The 22,822-nt window shown below is 30.0% G+C and overlaps 2 protein-coding genes across 2 annotated transcripts; both read left to right on the top strand.

Annotated features, from left to right (window-relative positions):
- The first annotated feature begins 1,854 nt into the window (after nucleotides 1-1,854).
- On the top strand, nucleotides 1,855-2,930 carry LOC119677518 (endonuclease G, mitochondrial-like). The gene is made up of 2 exons (XM_038088895.1): nucleotides 1,855-2,034; nucleotides 2,113-2,930. The coding sequence occupies exons 1-2, from the start codon at nucleotides 1,873-1,875 to the stop codon at nucleotides 2,905-2,907; spliced, it is 957 nt and encodes a 318-aa protein (XP_037944823.1). The 5' UTR covers nucleotides 1,855-1,872; the 3' UTR covers nucleotides 2,908-2,930.
- A 2,942-nt stretch (nucleotides 2,931-5,872) lies between these two features.
- LOC119674489 (synaptogenesis protein syg-2-like) lies at nucleotides 5,873-22,354 on the top strand. Its single transcript, XM_038085626.1, has 6 exons — nucleotides 5,873-5,939; nucleotides 17,113-17,245; nucleotides 18,522-18,727; nucleotides 20,475-20,588; nucleotides 22,084-22,287; nucleotides 22,338-22,354. The coding sequence occupies exons 1-6, from the start codon at nucleotides 5,873-5,875 to the stop codon at nucleotides 22,352-22,354; spliced, it is 741 nt and encodes a 246-aa protein (XP_037941554.1).
- The last annotated feature ends 468 nt before the right edge of the window (nucleotides 22,355-22,822 follow it).

The raw sequence follows: 22,822 nt of genomic DNA, 5'->3' as shown, positions 1-22,822 counted from the left end.
ATCTGATTTCCCCAAAAAATATAGTTATACATTATTATAACAGAAGATTGTGTATACATGTATCTTATAGATTGGTTTTAATGCTTAGTGACCAAGTTTGCACTTCTCTCCGAGTTCTATGGACTTTTGTGAGACCACACATCGGAGCACTAAAATCTAAGTTTCAAAACATGTCTATAGTATTGGTGAAAAAGATACTTTTATGAAGATTTATGTGTGGAATGTCCATGAAGTTATTATTTCAGTTTGTTTAAAGAGGTATTTCTCTGAAGATCTCTGTGTGTCTTTTCCGCCAGGTTCATTAGTTCGTATTGGTAATAGAAGTATTTTTCTGAAAACCTATATATGGGAGGACCGCCAAGCTTATTAGTTCGTAGATATCCATAGTGGATTTTCTTAACTTTATCAGTACTGGGCATTTGCAAGAAAACAGTACTGGACATTTCAATAATTCAAAATAAAGTTTTTGATTTTTTTGAATTTTAACTTTTACTTCGAGCGTTATTTTTGAAATATTTCTATAAGAATTTAAAAAATTCGATTTTGAATTAAAAGAATTCATTAATTCAATAATGGTTTTTTTTCAATTCTTTCCTGCTTCACTTACTTAATCAGTTTTTCAACCAATAAGTTATCAGCATCTCTTCGATTTTAAGTACTGGACTACTGGGATCTTAGCCCAGTAAGATTTTAGTGCTTGATACTTGGTAAAGCTAGGACATGTTTATATATGTTAGATTATCGCCATACCTTCTAATTATTATTTCGAAACTGTTACAAAATAATACTGGGTATGTTTTGGACCTTTCAATGATATCAGTATTTGCTGCCTTGTTGAGAATGTTTTTTTCTCCATATTTTGCTATCTCATCCACATTTTCATTTTCGTATATACTTGGTACATATGGACCCAGATAAATAACGTGGGCAATTCACTGAGTACCTACAAACCTTAGTTAAGTTTTGAGTTTGCGCTGTGGTTCCAAATTGTGGGAATAGTAGCCTTAGCTCTGGAAAAAATTATATATTTTAAATTTGTAGATTCTTTTCTGACGCAATAAAAAACTGGATACAATTATTGTATTATAAAATACACTGCACTGCTCACAATATTCATTATTGATAGCATCAAGACAAAAGAGAAAATATTGTTTCCTATTAAGATGATTTAGAAAAAAAGGTTCCGTCAACTTACCAATCGAAAGCCATAAATTTATGATAAACGTTTCAAGTATATTTAATCAAAATATTGAATAACTCAAACAGCTTCCAAGTTAAGATGCTTTATCTGCTACTTGCCATACTTACTGTCATATCGAAACATTTTACGTACAAAGCATTGCATACATTTCAAAGGCACAAGCATCTATTAAAGTATCTCAATATTACACTGAGATTGCAGCAAAAGAATTAAGAAACCTCTGCACTGAAAGCTTCCAATGGAAGATGCAAAACACCACATCACCACTGTAAGCTTGTTATTTTTAAAGCATTTTTAAAAAACCTGCACCATAAATCTTTATTATCAATTCTACTTATTTAAGATTTTTCGAATCACTGACCATTATTCGATTTTACGAAGTTATCCTTGTTGGAAGCCACAACTACAAGCATCCCACAGAAAAGTGAAATAATAGCAAATAAAATCGAATAAAATACGATTCTATAGGATAAGGATGTGTACTTATGTGCATATAATCCTCTCAGCTTACAGGCCATTCAAACATTCCATATTATTTAAATATATGAACAACTTTTTCGTTTACTTGCAAATGTTTGGTTTATTTAAAATTCAGTTTAAATTATTTTGAAAACTATCCATTTTTTAATTGTCAGAAACTTCAATAAAAAAAAATTATGTAGTACAATATTATGGTATCAAAATTAGTTTTTGCCAGTGCAGTCATAGTAACAGCTACAACATTCTTCCTATTCGGAGCCTATTGCCAACACGTCGACGTATTGAGAAACTTACAAAAAGTCATACAAAATGACCCATACGCGTTTTTCATGCGCTCCAAACTATATGACTCTGTGAGTAAATTAATTTTGATTCATTTCCTAATAATACCTAATAATAATAATAATAATATTTACAACAACTTTTATAAGTTTCGATTTTTCGGAATCAACGAAGATGAATATGAGGAACCAACACGTATGCAACAGATCATGAAATATGGTTTTCCTAGTATGGATGATGTGCGCCTTTATTCCGATTTTGTACTCTCCTATGATCGTAGAAATCGTGTTGCACATTGGGTATACGAACATTTAACTGCAAACTGCCTTAGAAATAATGCCGGTGTTAGGAGGCGTTATGCACACTATCTACCAGACATGAGTGTACCATCAAATTTTCGTACAGATACAACTGATTATTCATGTTCTGGATTTGATCGTGGTCATTTGGCTGCAGCTGGCAATCATAAATGTCAACAAATGCATTGCAATGAAACGTTTTATTTAACCAATATTGCACCGCAAGTGGGAAGAGGATTTAATCGTGATGCCTGGAATAAATTAGAAATATATATTCGTGAGCTAACTGAACGTTATAATTCTGTGTATGTTTGCACTGGACCACTTTATATGCCAAAAGAGAAACCGTCTAATAAGTATTGCGTAGAGTATCAGGTAATCGGACCAAAAACTATAGCTGTTCCAACACACTTTTTTAAAGTTATTACTGTGGAATCAAAACTACCTGGTGGTAGTCCGTATATGGAAGCATACGTAATGCCAAATGCACCAATAGACAGCGATATTGATATTCGTGGCTTTCTCAGTGATATTAAGATTATCGAACGAAATTCTGGTCTGCAATTTTTTAAAGGTATAAGACGTTGTGAGTTTTTCGGTACTAATTTTAAAACTGTTCATGAGTTATATAAAACATTTCAATAAAAACCAGGTTTAAACGTTTAATTACTTGCAATTATATAGTATCTTTTTGGTACCTGATACGTATAATATATCTTTAAGTTTCAGTGATAAATATTTAAGTTTATTACAGTACAACTCCTAAAGAAAAGCATGCATATTAACGATTATTTCATCTATAATGTATCTAATCACGCACTATAGATGGTTATTACTTTTTCATATAACACCGGCTTAAATACATAGCTACTAAAATAATTAAATACTTGATACATAGGTATCAACTATGTATATCTAGAGTAATATCTTCTTTATAAAACTTTAATCAACTCCGCTGAATGTTTCAGCACCCGTGAATAAAGTATATTGCCTGCACTACGTAATCTTGGCTAGTCAGTCGTCATATCATTCATGAGATACCGTACATGTGAGATCATTTTTGATAAGCTTTTGATTAGCTTAAAGCTCTCAATAGCAATTTCAAGATTTAATTTAAAAAATTTGAAGATTTTAAAGCTGATGAACTGAGAAGGTAGTTGAAGAACCGTATATACATTTACGATGCATATATATGTATATATGTTGCTTTAGTTCTGGTACTTAGTTTTGAAGCATATATCTTAACTTGAAACTCGGAAGTGAGTTTGTGACGTTAGCAACTATTTTAGTGACTATTTTCTTAACCCTGACACTGAGCTTTAAACTTGATAGGGTACGAGTTCAACCTATGGTACTTATATTCTCAGTATTTTTATTTCAATTAGTAGTGATTTCTTTTTTATTTATTTGGGTTCGCGGAACTTTACCTCGATTTCGATATGATAAATTAATATATTTATCATGAAAGTATTATTTACTAAATTTTTTATTTTATTTTATTTTATTTTATTTAAAAATTTTAATTTATTTTATTAATCTAACCTATAATTATATTTACAAATTAACTCAAAAAATAATTCTCAGACCATTGATGATGAGTATTTGGCAATACCCGAAACAGCTGTATGGTCAGCCCAGAATTCAATTAATTAAAAGTTAATAAAAACGTTGTTGTTACAATTCACTATTACTTGAAACTTCTCTATAACAAAAACATAAAAAATTAAATATAAGAAAAAAAATAAAAAAAGTTTAGTAGCAGTTTACCAAACCTGTTTGAGGCACAGAACCAAACTATTGCAAAAAAAAACAAACTCATTTGTATACAAAATACTGAATTCTTTACCATGAACCGAACTATATTTTGTATTAAAAAACAAAGCAAATCAAATAACTGGTTCATTGAATTCTCATACCACTGAAATGGATCACTTCCAGAGTTGAAACGATTTAGTCTTCATCATCATCCGTGACTATTCTGTCCACATAGGACCTAAGTCTGTTTAACAACAGTCTTCCATTCTTCTCTGTTTTTTGCTTTTGTTTTCCAATTTCTTATGTTCAGTTCTTCTAAGTCCTGTCGCACATTGTCTTTCCATCGTTTTCTTGGTTGGACTCTGAGCAACTTCGTTCTCGGGAAGCGATTTAGTATTCTGGTTCAAACCTATATTTTTATTTCTAATATTATTCCTTTTTATTCCATGACTATGGGCTCTTACAACTTTAAACTTACGCATGTTAGAGTTACATCATAAATACTATTTATTATTTTATTGTTCTAAATAGTTTTTATCAGATTTTATCAGATAATGACTTAAAACCTTAAGATAAAGTTTTCCTATCACCGATTAAATTGACACCATTATCTGTTTTTCTCTATAAACTGCTAGTCTATCACTATCAAATACTGCAATTAGCCTTATTTTACATATTGACTTATTACTCCAATATACGGAATTTATGATTTATATTTATATTAAAAAAATCATAAATTGCACTACATTTACATATTTAAACGCCACACCAATACACAAAAATTATAACGACTACTCTCATTACTACTTGCCTTGTCTATATTTTAGTGTTATTCATATCATCACTGTTTCGAGTAACCTTAAAGTCTTTTTATACCACATAGTATTCTTTTAATTAAACATTCTATTTTTAAAACATAATAGCAATACTGGAAACTAAAGATTACGGACCTTCATTAAAAATTGTAGAAATAAAAATTAAAAAATAAATAGGGAATGAAATTAAATTACAATTGCAATTGAACCTGAAATCAAAAGAAAAAACTTATATTGAATTAAATTAAAAAAGGGACCCATTCAAGTGGAAACTAAGCAATTTACAGCAACAAAATCGAGATAAGTAGTAAATACAAAAGATATTAAAAAAATAAATAGAAAATGACTTAAAAGAAGTCATTGTTGAAACCGAGAAACTGGAAGGACACGATTATGTGTCTTCTATTGCAATGGCGGCAATAGAAAATAGAGCAATTTTATTGGGGGAAGTACAATTAGTTTCCGAGCTATAATTAAAAATGTTCCATCAAGCAAGAAGAATAGTATAGAAATGATAGTAGTTTCTGCAAAACAAAAAAATGTGTATATGTATATATAAAAGGAAATAAAAAAAAATTTTTACTGCAGTAAAATTATAAAATCATTGAATCATTCAAACACCTTCTAAGCATTAAATTCTTCTATAAAAGTCACTAATCTTGTCATTCTTGCTACACTTTAATAAAAGTTAAAGTTAATCTTTATATATGTTTTAGATAGTCAATATTTGGTATATAAAATCAGAAGAAATTTTAAAAAGGTTCACAAAATTTTATTTGTAATCTTAACTTTATTTTATTTCATTTGAAACTATAAAGGTTTTTCTTTTTCTTTTTGCTTTTGTTTTATTATTTTTTTTTTTTTTTGAACTCATCTTAAACACACTAGAAAGTCATATGTGATTTTACCTCGGAATATCGTTACGTTTGCTTAACAACCCAAGAAACGACCGTGTGCGCCATAAAAGTCTACATTGTATTCCAACCGAACTTAATGCTCTGCCTTATGAGTCTACCTAAGATTTCTGCTCTGTTCGGAACATGGCACAGGATACCCAATCAGCCATTCAAGCACTTAGTGCTGAATGTGAAATACAGAAAGCAGAAAGTTTTATCTGCAAATGACATCTTAATAGTGTTAAAATGCTGATTCAGCTCGGAAATAGCGCTGGGAATGCGATTTAAGTTCAACTTGGCAAATTAATATGTGAAAATAATCAAATATTTGAAAATTGACATTTTATGTTAAGTCCTTTTAAGGAATTTTGAAAATTGGTTTGTTTTTACCCGCATTCATGAGTGAGTGATTTATTATGGTCATTAAGGAGGAAATTTAAATTTAAATTGTAATTATTACAGTACAGTTTAAAATTTTAAAATTTATTAGCGATAGGAATTATTATTGGATCACGACAAAAACTGCATTGCATATTAAATTCTATTCATTGAACTAAGGAAGGATTGAACTATTTATTACATGGAATGTATTATCACATGGAATATGCTATTAATACGATAAACTAGCAGATCATCGGCAATACTAACACAATAATTAATAGTTGAAATAGAAGAGAATGATTATTTTAGGTTACAATTCATCGAAACTGAAACTCGTACAAAGAGAAGTTTTTAATTTATTTAAGCTTAGTTAAAAAAAAATTACACATGTCTTGTATAAAATCGTTTAAATTATTATAACAAGCATTTAAAACTCAAACCCGCCTCCTGTTGCATATGCGACTGTTGTGAACCTTTACTATTTGTCTCTGAACTTGGACACAAATATATGTCCACAGATCCATGGACCATTTTTAAATATTACAAGCATCAATGTAAGTTTAATCTGTATCAGTTAGTTGATATCTATTCTTTATGAATGTTTATGTATCTGATATCAATATATACATATATGGAATATTAAATAATTCAAATCTAGCCAGTATTTTCCATTCTGTAGATACATAGGATTTAGTTTTTCTAAAGTTGATTGTGGAACTATAATATTTTACAAATATATAAAAAAATTATAGTAATATTACAAAAAAATATACAAAATTACAATCCTTTGTACTCTCAAATAGAAGTTTAGTATATGAAGATTTGGAGAACTTTGTAAAATTAATCAATTGAATAATTATATTTTCACAAAATTCACTTTAAATTTACTTTAACGACTCACACTGCATGCATGTCTTTACTCTTTCACAAATTTTCTTCTACTAATTCCCTCTCTCTCCGTTTTGCTGGTGCTTGACAGCTATAGGTGACAGTGCTGCCAGATCTGAATCACACACAAGCATTATTATTATTTAAAATTATGATTATAAATATTTAAAACATTTTTTCCTTTTATACAAAGCATAGAGAATAAACAAGTTCGTTCATTCGTCTCAGGTACCACCAAGTAGTCTGGGTTACTGTTAGGATCTTTGTGATTTATACAGTGAGATTCTTCCTCTGGTTGAGTTTGGTTACAGTGTCATTTTTTTCAACATTTTTTTTTTTTTTTCAATGCCATTGTCTGTCCTTTAATTCTATATAAAATAGCTATTAATTATACTCTACCTCTTATTTCTGTTTGAATCACTTTATAGGCTATTAGCGGTTTTTTATTTTTTATTTCTATTTTCACCGGCTTATCGGCTAAGTATAATAAATGTTTTTTATTTTTTATTTCTATTTGAACCGGCGTACTAACTAGTAGTTTTAGGTATTCATTATTACTTATCCTATTAAGCCGAAATATACCCCATATTTCTATCAGGCAGTGATTGACAAAATTCTACAATTAGATGGTAACATCTTTAATAGATTCACATGATTCCTGACTTTACATTGTATTTGCTTTTATTCAGGTGTTAAAATTTTGCTATATTATAGGTTGTGATATATTATGTGTTCGCCATACATTATTAATGTATAAATGTATATAATATCGTCACCAGGTGGTTGAATTGATGACTTTTGTCATTATGTTTATCACTTTGAATTTCACCATTAAAGAATTTGCATCTGCTTATAAGTTCAATTGTTTTAAACAAATTAGTCCATTGGAAATTGTATATCAAGGACAGCAAGTATGCCTAGTATGCCCAAATTAGTTAGTGTAAAATATATCATCCATATACTCTAAACATTACAGGACTACAAATGCATGCAGCTGAGTGGTTGGACAAATTCTCAAATCCTCATATATTTTCTTCATACTAATATTGTGCACAATGAGGAAAGGCAGCGGTCTTATATAAAGTTATATATTTAGTTTTTATATTCTTAACCGGGCGTAGGTCGTTTATTTAGCACATCACTTAATGAAAATGTTTTTATACCTAAAATAAAAAATTACGCTTTTTACCTAAACAGTGTTAAATATTAAGTTACATAGAATTTTTATTAAAAAAATTAAAAAATTATTTTAATTACAGATATTTCGGTCAACTTCGTAGACCATCTTCAGTGCATAAAGCTTATATATATATTTTTTATATTTTTATATAATGTTATACAAAATATATATAACATATATAACAAAAAATTAATGTTACATATTTTTATACATTACTAGTAATATAATTCATCATATTAACTGGACTTTTGTTTTTAACAATCCAAACATATCAGTTAAATTAAATTCAAAATTTCCGCTGAAAACATAATACAAACTATTAAAAAATTTGATTGAATGAAACCTTTTTTTATTATCCTTGTATATTTTATATTTTAATAACATAATTTTTTTTTTATAAATTATTTTCATTTCTTAACCATTTCATTATGCATAAATTAGTCCTTTTTCTGAGTGCACTACTGAAAGCAAATTTATAACCAAAATAGATTTAATATTTTGGTTTCGGTTTCACAATAAAGAAACGCAAACATATTCCCTCGATTTGCTTGAGGCTGTTGACATTTAATTTCCTATTATGTTTTTGTATGCCAACTACTTTCAAGTTAATTATAAGCAGGAAAAGTAAATAAATTTATCATAGATACTGGATGATAAGCGAAAAGCAAAGAAAGTGAATGGCATGCATTCATTCATTTTTACCTTGGACATTGTGGTAAAATGACAGCGCATCATTTATATTAAATTAATGATACCACAAGGCACCACACCATCGCACTACCCCTCAGAATACAAGCCGTAAAAGAAGATGCTGACAAAAGATGCTTATTTAATATAAAAATCAAAAATAAAAAAATGAAACCTCCAAGATAAATGATCATTGCGGCGCTGGGACCATTGAAACATATGCTTGCATGTAGTTACACTTTGGAAAAGTAATTTGAACCTCGCTTTCATATTCAGCAAAAACGTTTTTATATCAAATAAATTTAAGCATTTTAACTGTAATGTAAGCAAAGTAGCTAAGTAAGTAAGCATAGTTAAATTTTTTATATATATATATACATACGTGTGTATTAAAAATATAATAAGTAAGATGTTAGGTAGTGCAAAATAAAAAATTATATATAATTACTTTAATTAAATTAATTAAATAAATTTCAAAAAACTTATAATACACATCAAAATAAAATTATTTTATATATGTATGTATTATCATAAACCATTAATAAACTCCCTTGTGTAATCTCTTTTATTGTATATTGAAAAGAGAAATACTTCACCATCATCTTTAGCTAAGTTTTATGTTTCAGCTGAATATAGTTTACTTTTACAGCCCGCATAACAAGCTAAAACTCACACAAAATAATAATAAAAATTCATATTAAATTCGGAGCTATAAAACCCTAGCAAATATAAATTTACTGCTGTATTCATAAAATTTGTATCAGAATAAAACATGAAAAACTCTGTAAGAACGCTAAAGTTGGGTAAACAAATTCTCATTTTTATTACAATTTATAAAAAGCATAAATCTTTAATATTTAGATAAATTGGTGCAGAAGAAAAATTGCGCACTACGTGGCGTATGAGTAACGCGCAGAAGACTGCATAAGCGTATGCAAGGCAAATGAATTATAGACAAAATCGTTAATGGAAAATCATTTATTTTTAATCCAATAGAAAATTATGTATTGTAAAGGACGTACTACTATGTCCTTTACTTATTTTTTTAATTTCATTAATAATTAATTTAAATAAACACAGCTGTGGTAAGAGTTTTATCTATTAGATTGTTATAGCTACCATTATTTTTAATTAGTAAATTCAGTATTAATATTTATTATTGTACAGAAGCTATCTTAAGTATTGATAAAAATTATGTTATTATTAATATAATGTGTACAAGGAAGTTATTGTAATAATCATATTATTAACTAAGTAATAAAAAATAAGTTATTAACTTATTAATAGAGTTCCACAAAAGATCAATCTGGTCGCAGTGCTCTACTCCATCGGGAGCTAGTATCCCGTTCATTCCTATTAAAAGAGTAACAATTATTTTCAAACGTTACATATAACAACATTTTTCTTTTCAAAATGTAGATATCCAATCTATCTATATTTGGAATAGCGGATTGTAGATAGATAAATCTTGTAACCTGTAACATAAGTAGAATATTATGGCATGATGAATACAATTCTAAGCAGACTTCATAGCTGATAAACAGTAATAAATAAAATGTGTATAACTTTACCTATAACAGCCATTACTTTAGATTAATTACTATTTTTGTAAGTTTTAAGAGGACGTTTCTGGTGATACTTATTTGGAATTGGTCAATGTAACTGTAGTTTCTCTATTTCATTTTTTTTAAATTTGTCAGATTTTAATCTATATGATATTACACAAATTAATAATTAATTTAAATAAAACACACAACCGTTTTCATATGCTCACTTCAATAACCCGAGTAAAAGTGTACGAGCTTCAATTATCACGTTAAAAGCTACAAAGGCCAAATGGGATTTATCCAAACAAACAAGTTGATGTCCTGGTTAGTAACAATAACTTGGTGATAACTTACATTGTTATATCCGTGCGTATGAAGTGGCAGCCGAATGAGTTAAGGAAGCTGGGTAAAAGTTGAAACCAATTTTAGGTGTTAGCAAACATCACTTCAAAAGCCTAGCAAAACTAAATTATATGAATTAACCCAACTACAAATGGTCTCAGAGCAAGTGGATCACCCTGGAAAAACAAACTGTTCTTCCAAAAATTGTCTGATAAAAAAAACACAAATACCTACTAAATCTAAACATACCGGATTTAAATAGCAGCCGAATTAGCTAAAGAAGCTATCTCAAAGCTGAAATTCTGGGTGTCAGCAAAAATCACTTCAAATACCTAATAAAACTGAATTATATGAGTAAAGCCAACTACAAATGGTCTACGAGCAAGAGGATCACGGCGTTCCACGAAAATTCTTTTTCTTCTTTCGAAAATTCTTTAACAAGAACAGCAAATACCTATTAAATCTAAACAAATCGAATTTAGAAACAGTAATTGGGGTGAAAACTGATCACCAACGGTAAATAAGCATATAGTGCCATTATAACTATCAAAAAACCAACAAATGCAAGCAACGTATAGAAAATAAAGAAAAATCTCTATACACACTTGGAGAATGTCCCCTCTTATGCATTGTAGGAGAAGAATTTTCCACTAAGAATTGTTTCAAAATTCCAAATGGTTAAACAATATAGAAAGCATTAAGACTTTACTGGATATAGCTGTAGTAAGAGAAATCTTTCAGTGACTATAGAAAGATGTAGCGTCAGTTAATGTTCGTGCCCGATTAACAATGATAACTATATTTCCATGCATTGTTCTCCAATTCATCAGATTTAAGATTTCTTAGTTATTCCTTTTTGGGTTTGTATATCCTAAAACCTAGATTATTTTCTGTTGTTGTCTCAAGCGTTGTTAAAATCTGACTCACAATGTTATGTGTATCTCTAACTAAAAGTACGAATAGTTGTAAATTAGGTGTGTAGTTTTTAATTTTTATATGAAAATTTTATTTTCCAATACGAGTTTACGAATTTTGTCATTATTTTAGCCCTTTACATTCACTTTAATAGCTAAAGTACGCTTTTTTATGTCTGACTTACTGTATTCTTACTGTATGTCGCCATCAGGGAAGCTATAGCTTGTTTGAATGTAGATGATATATTTGGCAGGAATATATACATACTATCAGACAGTCAAGCTGCATTAAAGTCCTTGAGTTCGGTCCAATTTACATCTAGGACGGTTCTTGACTGCTACACATCTCTAAACGAAATGTCGACGCAGCTCAATATTTCTCTAATCTGGGTTCCCGGCCATAGGGATATTTTCGGAAATTGCAAAGCAGACGAGTTAGCCAGAAAGGGTGCTTCAGAACCATACTCGGAGCACCTAGACTATCTGGGCATATCGCTAACATCATGTAAACTGATATTGAGTTCTTTCTGCACTAATACTTTTAATAAAAGATGGGAAGACTCAACGATATGTAGACATCTGTATGCAATCTGGCCACTTTCCGATAAAAGGAAATCGAAAACTCTCATTGAGATGTCCCGCAAGGACATTGGTCTTCTGGTAGGGTTGATTACAGGGCACTGTAAGCTAGGGAACCATGCTAGAAGACTAGGTCTTCCTTTCAACCAAATCTGTCGTAGCTGTGGGGAGGACGATGAGAGCGCATCTCATCTGTTGTGTTTTTGTCCAGCTCTTGCACGTCGGCGATTTAGTACTCTAGGGGCCCCCTTCCTTGAGGACCTGGACCAGTTACAGGATCGGGCTTTAAATAGCATTTTATGCTTCGCAAAAGGTTCTAGGTGGTTTTAAACCCTGAGATTTTTAGTATTTATATACGGCATCACAATGGGCCAAAAGGCCTAAGTGGATCCACTAGGGATCACCGGTATAACCTAACCTAACCTACTGTATTCCAATGTGTTATTAAAAAAAAATTTGGTATTATATGAAAACAATATTATCAAGTACTTCAAAGTAATTGGAAATTAATTAGTTAATTATCTACTACTTCAAGATAAAATTACAAAAATTTGTGCTGCATTTATTTAGTAAAGAGTCTTTATATTGAAATATTACAAGCGCTTAGAAGTACTAAACAAATTTTGTCTCTCACTCCTTAACCTAACCTGGTTTGTTATTAATTAATCTGGATTTTGCATGTTAACATTTGCTTAAAATATGAGTATGACTGATTGTGATGTATATGTGTCATATGGATATATGTGATATTAAACATATCACATACTTTTATACATTGATGCAGCATATTTTAAGTAGTTTACATTAATTGACTATTAAATCATTTCAAATTAGTTCATAACTAGTGCACAGCTTCAATTACGTCTAGAAAACATAATTCATGCATAAGAACCTGCAAATATTTATTAAATATCATAATTGCTTTTATATATACAAGTATTTATCGTAATGCTTGAGATAAATTTAATAATTTTGACAGAAAGGAATATGCAGCTGTCAGCTTTCAATGGAGCAAATCAAATGAAACATCTCAAAGTTTAGATGCAAAAAAAGGAAAATTATTTCAATTGTGAAGAGAATCTGATGCTAAATTCGTTTATCTTTGAAAAGGTATTTAATCAATTATTTGAAGAATGAAAATGATATCCCTCAAATACAATAAAAATAATCCCAAATCACTTCAGACTACACATCTTAAGTGAAAACTCTTAAATGCCACCAATTAGAAACGCAAATAAAAATTTATTTCAGTTGAAAATATACCTTTCAATTGACATTAAATACCACTTGAATGAAATGAAATTCCCGCCCTCAATGTCATGCATCCATCTGCCATCTGATAATATTAAGAGCAGGCTTTTACAAGAGGGAAAAAAAAAGGAAAATTTACTTAAAAAATGTAATCCTTTTGTTAAATAAACTAAACAGAAAAAAAATTGATACAGTTTCGCTCATTTGATTATATATATTTGTTGCTATTCCTTTGCCGTACTCGTATAGTAAATCATAACCGCATATCACCCTACCTACTTACGCCGATTTATTTAGTCCATATATGTGTGTGTGTACAATAATGTTTAAACTCGGATATAGTATACATGTTACAAGATACATACTTGAAATTCCTAACAAAAGATGTAAATTCCATTGGTACTGACAAAATACGAAGCATTGTGTACTTTCTCTGTGGCAGGACTTGAGCATGTTCGCAAGTACGAGTATATGTGACGCAAATATTCGTTACATTATTATCCTTATTTTATGTTGTTTACGTTAAGGATAACGATTTCTGTTAAGTTCATTCCATGTTATAAAATCTGACTGAATTACTTTGACGTGGCACACAAGTGAAGGCAACTCTATGCGATGCCTTACATGGATGGTTGTGTGCATTTTAAAATCTTATTGAATGACAATACATTGACTGACATGATGTTAATAATGTTTCACTGAAATTTAATATATATCATATCATTTCTTTACTAATAATTAAATAAAAAAAAATATCTTCAAGATTCAAATAAAATATGAACAACGAGTTAACTTTAACTTAATTTAACTTTACTTTAAAAATTTGCTACGAGTAACGGTTTTATATCTTGGTAGTTTTCAAATTTATATATAAATTTAAATTTTAATTTAATTTAAATTTAATAGATATATTATAGAAAATGTTGATTATATATATATTATGTTGAAGCTAGTTAAGTTAGTACACTTGAGCACTTTTATCCTCTATTAACTGCGAGGTTTCTTCAAAACCCCTCTCTACAGCTTGTCTTGATTATTGTTTATTACTTCATCAGACTAAGCAATAATTGACCTCAGATCTGCATACTTCCCCGAGGTGCCTGTAACCATTCCGATACTCGATAACGCGGTGTTGTAAATCTGTCAGTTTTCGTAAATAATTTCAGGGCTTGACTTCATAATTCAGTTAATAATGATAAAGCATATGCGTGATAAATAAATTGCATTAGGCGTCATGATTAGTATTATTTACAGATGAAAAACTCACCTCATATTAATCATATTTTAGCATGAATGCTTTGACAGCTTATTCAGTACTTTGTACTCAGTACTCATAAAAGAAGATATATTATGAACAAATTCAGATCTCGGGAAGACTACCTATTTTAAAGCTATTAAACAAACTCTAAAGGTCAAACATAGGCTAAGAAATTAATTAGTCTCCATAATGGAATCTCTAATACGCTCTAATAATACTCGCAACACTTAATAGAGAAGTTAATAGAATTCTCAACGGGTTCTTGACAGATCACTCAAGACTGAGGTATCATATTAAAACAATTGAAAATTCTGAACACATTCTCTGTGAATTTCCTAAGAGATTTAGTAGCCTAAACCTATCCATTTGTAATAATATGTAAGATGAGGAGGAGGTAGAATCCATTAACCACTTCCTGTGTCTCTGTCCAGGACTGCAGACACGGCAATTCCAATGTCTTGGGTATCGCTTTTTCACTGGCCTGGAAGAGATAACAAAAGCAAACTTATCGAATCTCCTCAACTTTATCTGGAAAACCAAATGGTTTAACAAGGATAGTACACAAAAGATAGCAAAATTTAGCAATTCGCCTCACCCGGCAAAATCTTTGAGAGCATCACAATGTGCAATAAATACCTCCGAATGGAAGTGCTAATAATTGTCGCAAACGCCTGCTCAACCTAACCTAACCTAAAGAATCATTAGATTCTTTTAAAATGTAGTCACTTCAAGCTTGCCTTCTTATATGCTTAATAACAACATCAGAACAATTCTTGTTATCAATATATTTAAGTGCAGCATCAGACCAATGTTTCAGCTCTTCATCACAATGATACATGAGTTTTTATAAACTGGGCTAAATACTCTATATGATATTCACCACGAATTTACCTGTATCGATTGACCAGTAGCACCCAACTGACAGCAAAAGTTGCACTTTACTGCATTCCTGAAATTTCTCAAAGAATGTGCTGACCTCGATACTTTTTAAGATATTTGCTAAGGATATACCGGTCTAGATTGAGTAAAGTTTCAACTCAACACTTTCAACTTTTAATCATGTTGCACTTTTGCAAAAAATCTGCTAAGCCCAATACCGTATACGATATTTACTGCGAATGTACTTCTATCGATGTTATTGCATATAAAACAAGTGGTAGAAATCTAACTGAAGCATCTGAATAACTGCATAATTAGCTTAATTTATAACTTAATTTATGAATGCTTCTTAGAGAAAAAAAACTGTCCTCAACCTCAGCAATACTGTAATTGTATCTGTAAATATATGGGACGAGATTCCGTCTACTCAGACAAACCTGTTTATTAAGATGATAATGCATACTCAGTTGAGTTCTAATGAGGATGGCCTCGATACTTTAGTTGAACGGAGCTAATAACAAACCCATAACTTATTCCACAATAGCGCTCCAGTACATAGAATTTAGTAGTTGATAATGATTATCTGTGGACATATTGCCATTAATTTCTGTGTTCCCATGCACGCTTCAAAGCATCACTTTTTTGCCAGTTGCGGTGGCATGTCAATGGCAATCTATTAGAATTTTGGAAGAAAACATCTATAAAATCTTAATTTCTGTAATATTTTTGTTTAGATTGTAAATATGGGCGCTTTTTAATAGTTTAGCGAGGTTGTTTTGTGTGCAGAATTCAATGGCTATGAACGTTACTATGCTTTCTAAGAAATTTTTTTTAATTATAAGCTAAAAATTAAATTATTTAAAATTAAAAACGGAGTAAATTTTTTACTCAACAACTGTAAAGAATAAATTCTTTTAACAAAATAGGGTTTAAGAGCCTTAAAATAAATTCGCAACAAATGGAACTGCTTAATTTTTGATAAATATGGCTCTCAACCGAAAAAGATTATAAAATGAATAATGCTTTTAGCAAAATTTTTTATAAATTTTAAGTATTTTTAAGTCCTATTAAATCAAAAGAACATTCTTAAAAGGTATGCCTTTACACTACTTCGCAAAAATGAAAAATAAAGAACATAAGAAGAAACATAACAAAAGCAAAATAACAATTAAAGAAGAATCAAGAGCAGTTATTTTACTGTTTGGAATAAAATAAAAAAAATGGAAGAAATGCAAATTATGTCAAAAATTGTTTCTAATTTGCATACTTCATTTTTTTGCGCTTCCTTTATAATAAAAAGAAAGCCCAGAAACTTAATCCGTCAGTTTGCATTATATTTGCGTTATAAAGTTATATATTTTTTTTGAGCGCCTAAAACCGTGCTTAAATTTTCATTAACATTTAATTTAATTTTTCTCGAATTTAATGCGCAAACTTTTTAATCAATTTTTTAACATTTATACTTTTTCGTTTATTAGGTCCTACTGTGTTAGCAGAGTCCCTACAAGGTACATTAGGACGTCTGCCGTGTAATGTGACGCCTCCCATTGCTGAAGATCGAGTTGCTCTGGTGATTTGGTACAAATTTGGGTTGAAGACGCCAATTTATAGGTAAGCCAATTAAATCATATTAGGGAACTTTTTCATAATTAGTTTTCTTCTAAATAAAATCTAAAATCCTTTAACACTTAAGAATGAACTGAAAAATGAGACATGACAAAGTTGTTAGTTGTTTCTTGTTGGTTGTTTCTTGTTGTTTGTTTCTTGTTGGTTGTTTGTTGTTGGTTGTTTGTTGTTAATACGTGAACTCTAAAAATATTCACAGTTTTAGTTTTTAGTAATTTCATTTCAGTAAAAATAGAAAATTTTGTTGTTTACTTCGCTTAATTAATGCTAAGCTCAAAAGTTTCAATACTTAGCAGCACTTAAGTTTCCGCACTTTGTAGAGAAGAGTGAAGTGAACATTTAATGGAAATGTTGTCTATTTTTGTTTACAAAACGAACAAAAAAGTAATCAAAAACTTTCCAAAGAAAACTAATTAATGTCACATAACATATTTAGTGTGAGCTACAGTTTTCACTCAGCAAAATATTAGCATAATAATTTAAGTAAGAACCGAGTTGTCAGATTTCCTCCGACCAAAACGCAATGATAAATTAAAATGATGCAAAAATTGTGAAACTTTATCCGAAAAGCAAACAACAAGCAACTTTTGCCTGACACGAAAACATACTTAATTTTGAATATTACAAAACTAAAATTTATTCATTTTTAATGTAAAATTTTTACTTCAATTTATTTTTGCATATTTGTCATTTTTTTTTCATTTTTTTGATTGCTTTTAACAGCATTTATAACAAATTTTTTATTTACATATTTTTTTTTTTTGTCCACTCGAATACGTTTCTTTGGACGTATTCGAGTCCTCGTACACTCTTAAGTATTACTAAACTTTTATAATTGACGCCATTTTCTAATATTTCTTTTTTCACTTCCTTTGTCCTTTGTTTTTTACTTTAGTTTTATTTCCACTTTTCAGTTGTTGTCACTGTTAGCGTTTTCTTACATTTTCATCCAATTTGCCACTTTGTCTCTAAAGTTTATTATTAGTCCTCCTTTTTTTATACTTTAATGAGCTGCAAACTATTCTCTCAAGCTGTTGATGAATTTCAATTAGGATTCCTCCGTTTAATTGATTTAAGTAAAACTTTATTATTATATAGTGTCCCCCACTTCTTACACGCCTTTCAGCCACAGTGAAGACGCAGTGAAGACACAGTGACGAAACTTACAATGCAATTTCGACGGGGTCTTAATTCAAGATTTTAACTTGGAAAATTTTAATGCGAATTGTAATTTTTTCTTTTATTCTCTTTTCAATTTTAGTGTCGATACGCGTGACTCAAACTTTTCCCAGGGTACACATTGGTCAGACGCATCATATCGCGACCGTTTGTCATTTGCCGTTGAAGGACGTTCGGGCACACTTGCAATTAGGAATACACATCAGGACGACACTGGCGAGTATCGATGTCGTGTTGACTTTCAGAAGAGTCCCACGCGAAATTCTAAAGTCAACTTAACCGTCATAAGTAAGTGTGAACTAAATTCATTACTCAATAGAAAAAATGTTGATTTAATTGAATATCGAATAACAAAAAGTGTTGTGAAGCAAAAAATATTGCATTGAAGGTTTTATCGCATTTTTAGTTCTTTAAAAAATTTATCGTTTTTAAGTGGTTACATGATACATTACATACAAATGAGACATAAATAAAGATTCTATAACCTCAAACCTCTATAATCTCAAATATATAATATATGATAGAGCGAGCGACTTCATTATAGTGGGTGTGCGTAATTAAAAGGACATATAATGGCCTACAAATAACTGTACTACACAAGGTAGGAGGGTCAATCATTTTTGAGATATGAAATGATATATTCCATGTTTAGGCTTCTATCGTAATGAATACTAGATAACTTACTTTAAATGTAGAAACGAATTTGAAAAGGAAAAGTCATACAACTGAAACTTAAAAGGAACTCAAAAATTAAACCAAAAATATATTCAATTAAAACTTAAAGTATTTAAAATTGTAACATGTTTATTTCCCTTACATATAATATCAAGAAAGTATTTACATTCTTCAAGTAGATACTTTTTAGTGAAAAAATTAAATTAGATCTTAATGACCTATGTTTTTGTAAAAAATATTCATTAACTATTCATTGGAATGATCACAACACAAAGACTCCATCATAAACACATATGTATGGACTACATGTTAATAATACTATGATACTAATACTAATACTATACTAATACTTGACTGCTTATAGTGGCAGTCAAGAAAAACTAAAGGACTCGAGTATTGTCTTAGGGATAACCGGTAGATGTCTTACTACTAAAGAGAAGCTTCATTCCGTTAAATAGAACTGCATTGATCTTATTATTAAAAGTTTAAGCGTGAAGTCGCCCAACAACCGGTACTGCGGCCAGAAGAGTCCTATTATACCAGATCCTATTGCATTGATCTTAGTAAGATGTTGAAGAAAGTAGTTTTTGACTCCGGCACTTAACTACTAAATTAAAATTTGATTTTTTTAAGTCACTTATAACGTAAGAGACCATCTTTTTCAATATAAGAAAAAAATATTGTTTTATTAGAGTGATATTTCAAGCAGTAGTGAATTACAACAACAATTTTTAATATTTATTAACTAATTAAGTTTATTAAGTTTCGAGTATTGCCAAATACTCATCACCAGTAGTCTTTTTCAAAATATTTCTTGTACTTGATTCTTCGTAAAAAATTTTTTGAGACTGCACGTACCAACGCTTGCCCAGCCAAATATTGAAGCTCAGAGTCAGCATTCATTAGCCAACTGACCCAAAGCTGTTCACGACTTATATATTCAAACTTGAAGTTTTATTTATTTTTATTAATTTCATTTGCTGTGTTATGTACCAACGAAAGCATAAACCAGCATACATAACCATTATTAATTAATTTGAATTCTAAAAATGAAGTAAAAATTAATGAACTTGAATTTTAACGTCCGTTTTGATGAAAGAAACTAAATTCTTAATATAAACTGTTGTTTTCAATAGTAAGGAAATTCGAATAGTATTAAATTACAACAACAAAATTCAATTAATTAATAAAATATTGCTGTAATTTAATAAAAATTTGTTATAAATTCATAGTCATATAAACTCAAATTTTAAAAGTATTTCACTCTAATTTTTGTTTTTCTGAGGGTTTTTGTTAATTAAAATTTAAAATCCTTATTCATAAATATACTTTAAATATAAACTATTTTCTTTACTTTCAGTACCACCTGAATCTATTATAATACTTGACAGTAAAGGAGCTACTATAAAGGACTATAAACTTGGGCCCTACAATGAAGATTCTACAATAAATATCACTTGTGTGGCTGTTGGAGGTAAGTAAATTACACCTACATCTAAGCAGTTAACAAAAACAAATACTGTGAGCTTCATTAAATTCATTAAAATTATGCATTTCATCTCATTACTATATTCATGCAATTAAACTAGTAATTTAAACGTCATTAAGCCGCTTTCGAAATTGAAAATTATTACTCGTCTTACAATTTAATGTTGCAGCAACAGTTTTAGCAGCAACAACAACAACAACTACAATACTTACTACTTATATAAATATCTGCACACATGCGAATTCAACTTTTTTCATATTTGATTTAAATGAGCCTTAAATGAGACTCATACGTAATGTGTCTAGGATAATAACTGCACAATTCCCAATGCTTGCTAACCTTGGTACTGTAAATAATATTTTGTATATCATGCTATATTGTTGTATTTGTTTTTGTTTTTGCTTTTGTTGTTTTCGTTCGTGATGATGAACCACATTTCATTCCACATTTCATTCAATTGTCTTGAGTAACAAAATGAAAAGATATATTTTATCAGTTGCGTATGGCAGGGATGTTATTCGTTATTCGTTATACGTACTACGTACAGTACTTAACACATTCGCACAAACCTGCAAGCTTGGATGTGCATGTAAGCTTGAAAGGATATATGCTTACAATTATTTACTTTGAAGACAAATATATTCTTAAAGGTTCACAGTTGGGCTCACACATAAGTGCGGCAACTTGACATGACTTTTACGTCATTTTTATTACGCATGTGAGCCTGCTTATTAACGTTGCTCTCGGCAATTAATAACAACTGAAGAAAAATTGCATAAATTATTTGCACATATTTTTCGTATGAATTCCTTTAAGGGGGAAAAAAAATATAGAAAATATTATAAAAATATAAGAAAACTTAAAGTCATCAAAGTATTCATCAAAGTAAAAGTGTAAGTGTAATATACAATAATAATTTACTTTGTATGCACTTATTTGTGCTCATTCGTCATTAATAACCACTTCGGTGAGGAATAATAGCTTTTATGATATCTAAACAACATTTTTGTTGATAGTTTTGTCATCTTTCCAAGAATATCTGCTCAATGCACTTAGTATTGTATCAGCAAGTACCATTGTCTGTTGTGCTTATATTTTACTTCGTTTGCTTATTTGACGAGTATCTCAATATTTGCTTCTAACTTATTGTTGCTGATTCCTGTACAATTACTCTGACAACACTTGAGAATGTCAAAAATCTAACAACTAGAATGGAAACAACAATATTAATAACATCAACCAAACACTCATGTCATTTGGTTGGAAGTGGCAATGAAATGACAGTTTTCCAAACCATAACAAGAAACACATCACATTCAGCAATTTTATGGAAGCTTTTCAAGAAATACCTCTTGATTTTCCTTTGTATTTATCTTCTTATTTCGTTTACTTTTTTGAAATTTTTTTTTCATCTTTTCTATTTATTTATTTTGTTGTTTTTTTTTTTCTTTTTCCTTTTTGCTCTTCTCTATCAAAACAGGACGTCCACAACCTCAAGTTACCTGGTGGCATGAGAACACTTTGCTCGACAGCAAATCACACGCATTGTCAGAACGTCGTGTGGGGAATATTTTGTCGCTCGGTAAGCTACAACGGAAGAATCTGCACATGCAACTAACGTGCCAAGCGGACAACAACAATCTGACAACGCCAATTTCTAGCACAGTCACACTCGACATGAACTGTAAGTACATACATACACTTTTCCCGTTTTCTAATAAGTCTTACAAAAAGATATGAAAGGTTTATAAAAGTTTCTTATTTCAAGAATATGTTTAAATACAATATTTATTAAATTAAAATCTTTTACTCAGGAATCTATAATGTAATAGCACTTTTACTCTATGATGGCGGGGGGGTTTCTGAAGAATCCCACCCATCTCACTGACTAATTTGACTATTCGTCATAATCTTCGTGCTTATTCAATGATTGATCTAAGATCTGCGTACCGCCCCGTGCGGTGATTACTTTGAGATTAGATAGTGCTAAGTAGGCCAGCCTGTCGATTTTCACATATAGCTTCAGAGCTCTGTCACTTACGTATTTCTTGACCGGATCTATTCTAAGGTTTCAGAAAATACAGAATTTTGAACGGCTAATTTTTAAATGCTTAAAAACTGTTCAAATATTGTAAAGCGTTTCAGTAGGGCCAACTTATACCAAAAGTCATATATAAATAATTACGGCATACAAGTATTATATTTTTTGCTGAAACCAT

Source organism: Teleopsis dalmanni, chromosome 2 (genome assembly GCF_002237135.1).
Source record: "Teleopsis dalmanni isolate 2A chromosome 2, ASM223713v2, whole genome shotgun sequence".
Lineage (NCBI taxonomy): Eukaryota > Metazoa > Arthropoda > Insecta > Diptera > Diopsidae > Teleopsis > Teleopsis dalmanni.
Note: the sequence above shows the minus strand (reverse complement) of the source record. Positions and strands in the feature narration are given on the sequence as shown.

Excerpts from the sequence above, each read along its gene's own strand:
- LOC119677518 (XM_038088895.1), top strand. The coding sequence starts at position 1,873 with ATGGTATCAAAATTAGTTTTTGCCAGTGCAGTCATAGTAACAGCTACA. Across the intron at positions 2,035-2,112 it reads GCTCCAAACTATATGACTCT|TTTCGATTTTTCGGAATCAA; the intron begins GTGAGTAAATTA and ends AACTTTTATAAG.
- LOC119674489 (XM_038085626.1), top strand. The coding sequence starts at position 5,873 with ATGGCACAGGATACCCAATCAGCCATTCAAGCACTTAGTGCTGAATGT. Across the intron at positions 18,728-20,474 it reads AGTCAACTTAACCGTCATAA|TACCACCTGAATCTATTATA; the intron begins GTAAGTGTGAAC and ends CTTTACTTTCAG. Across the intron at positions 20,589-22,083 it reads CACTTGTGTGGCTGTTGGAG|GACGTCCACAACCTCAAGTT; the intron begins GTAAGTAAATTA and ends CTATCAAAACAG.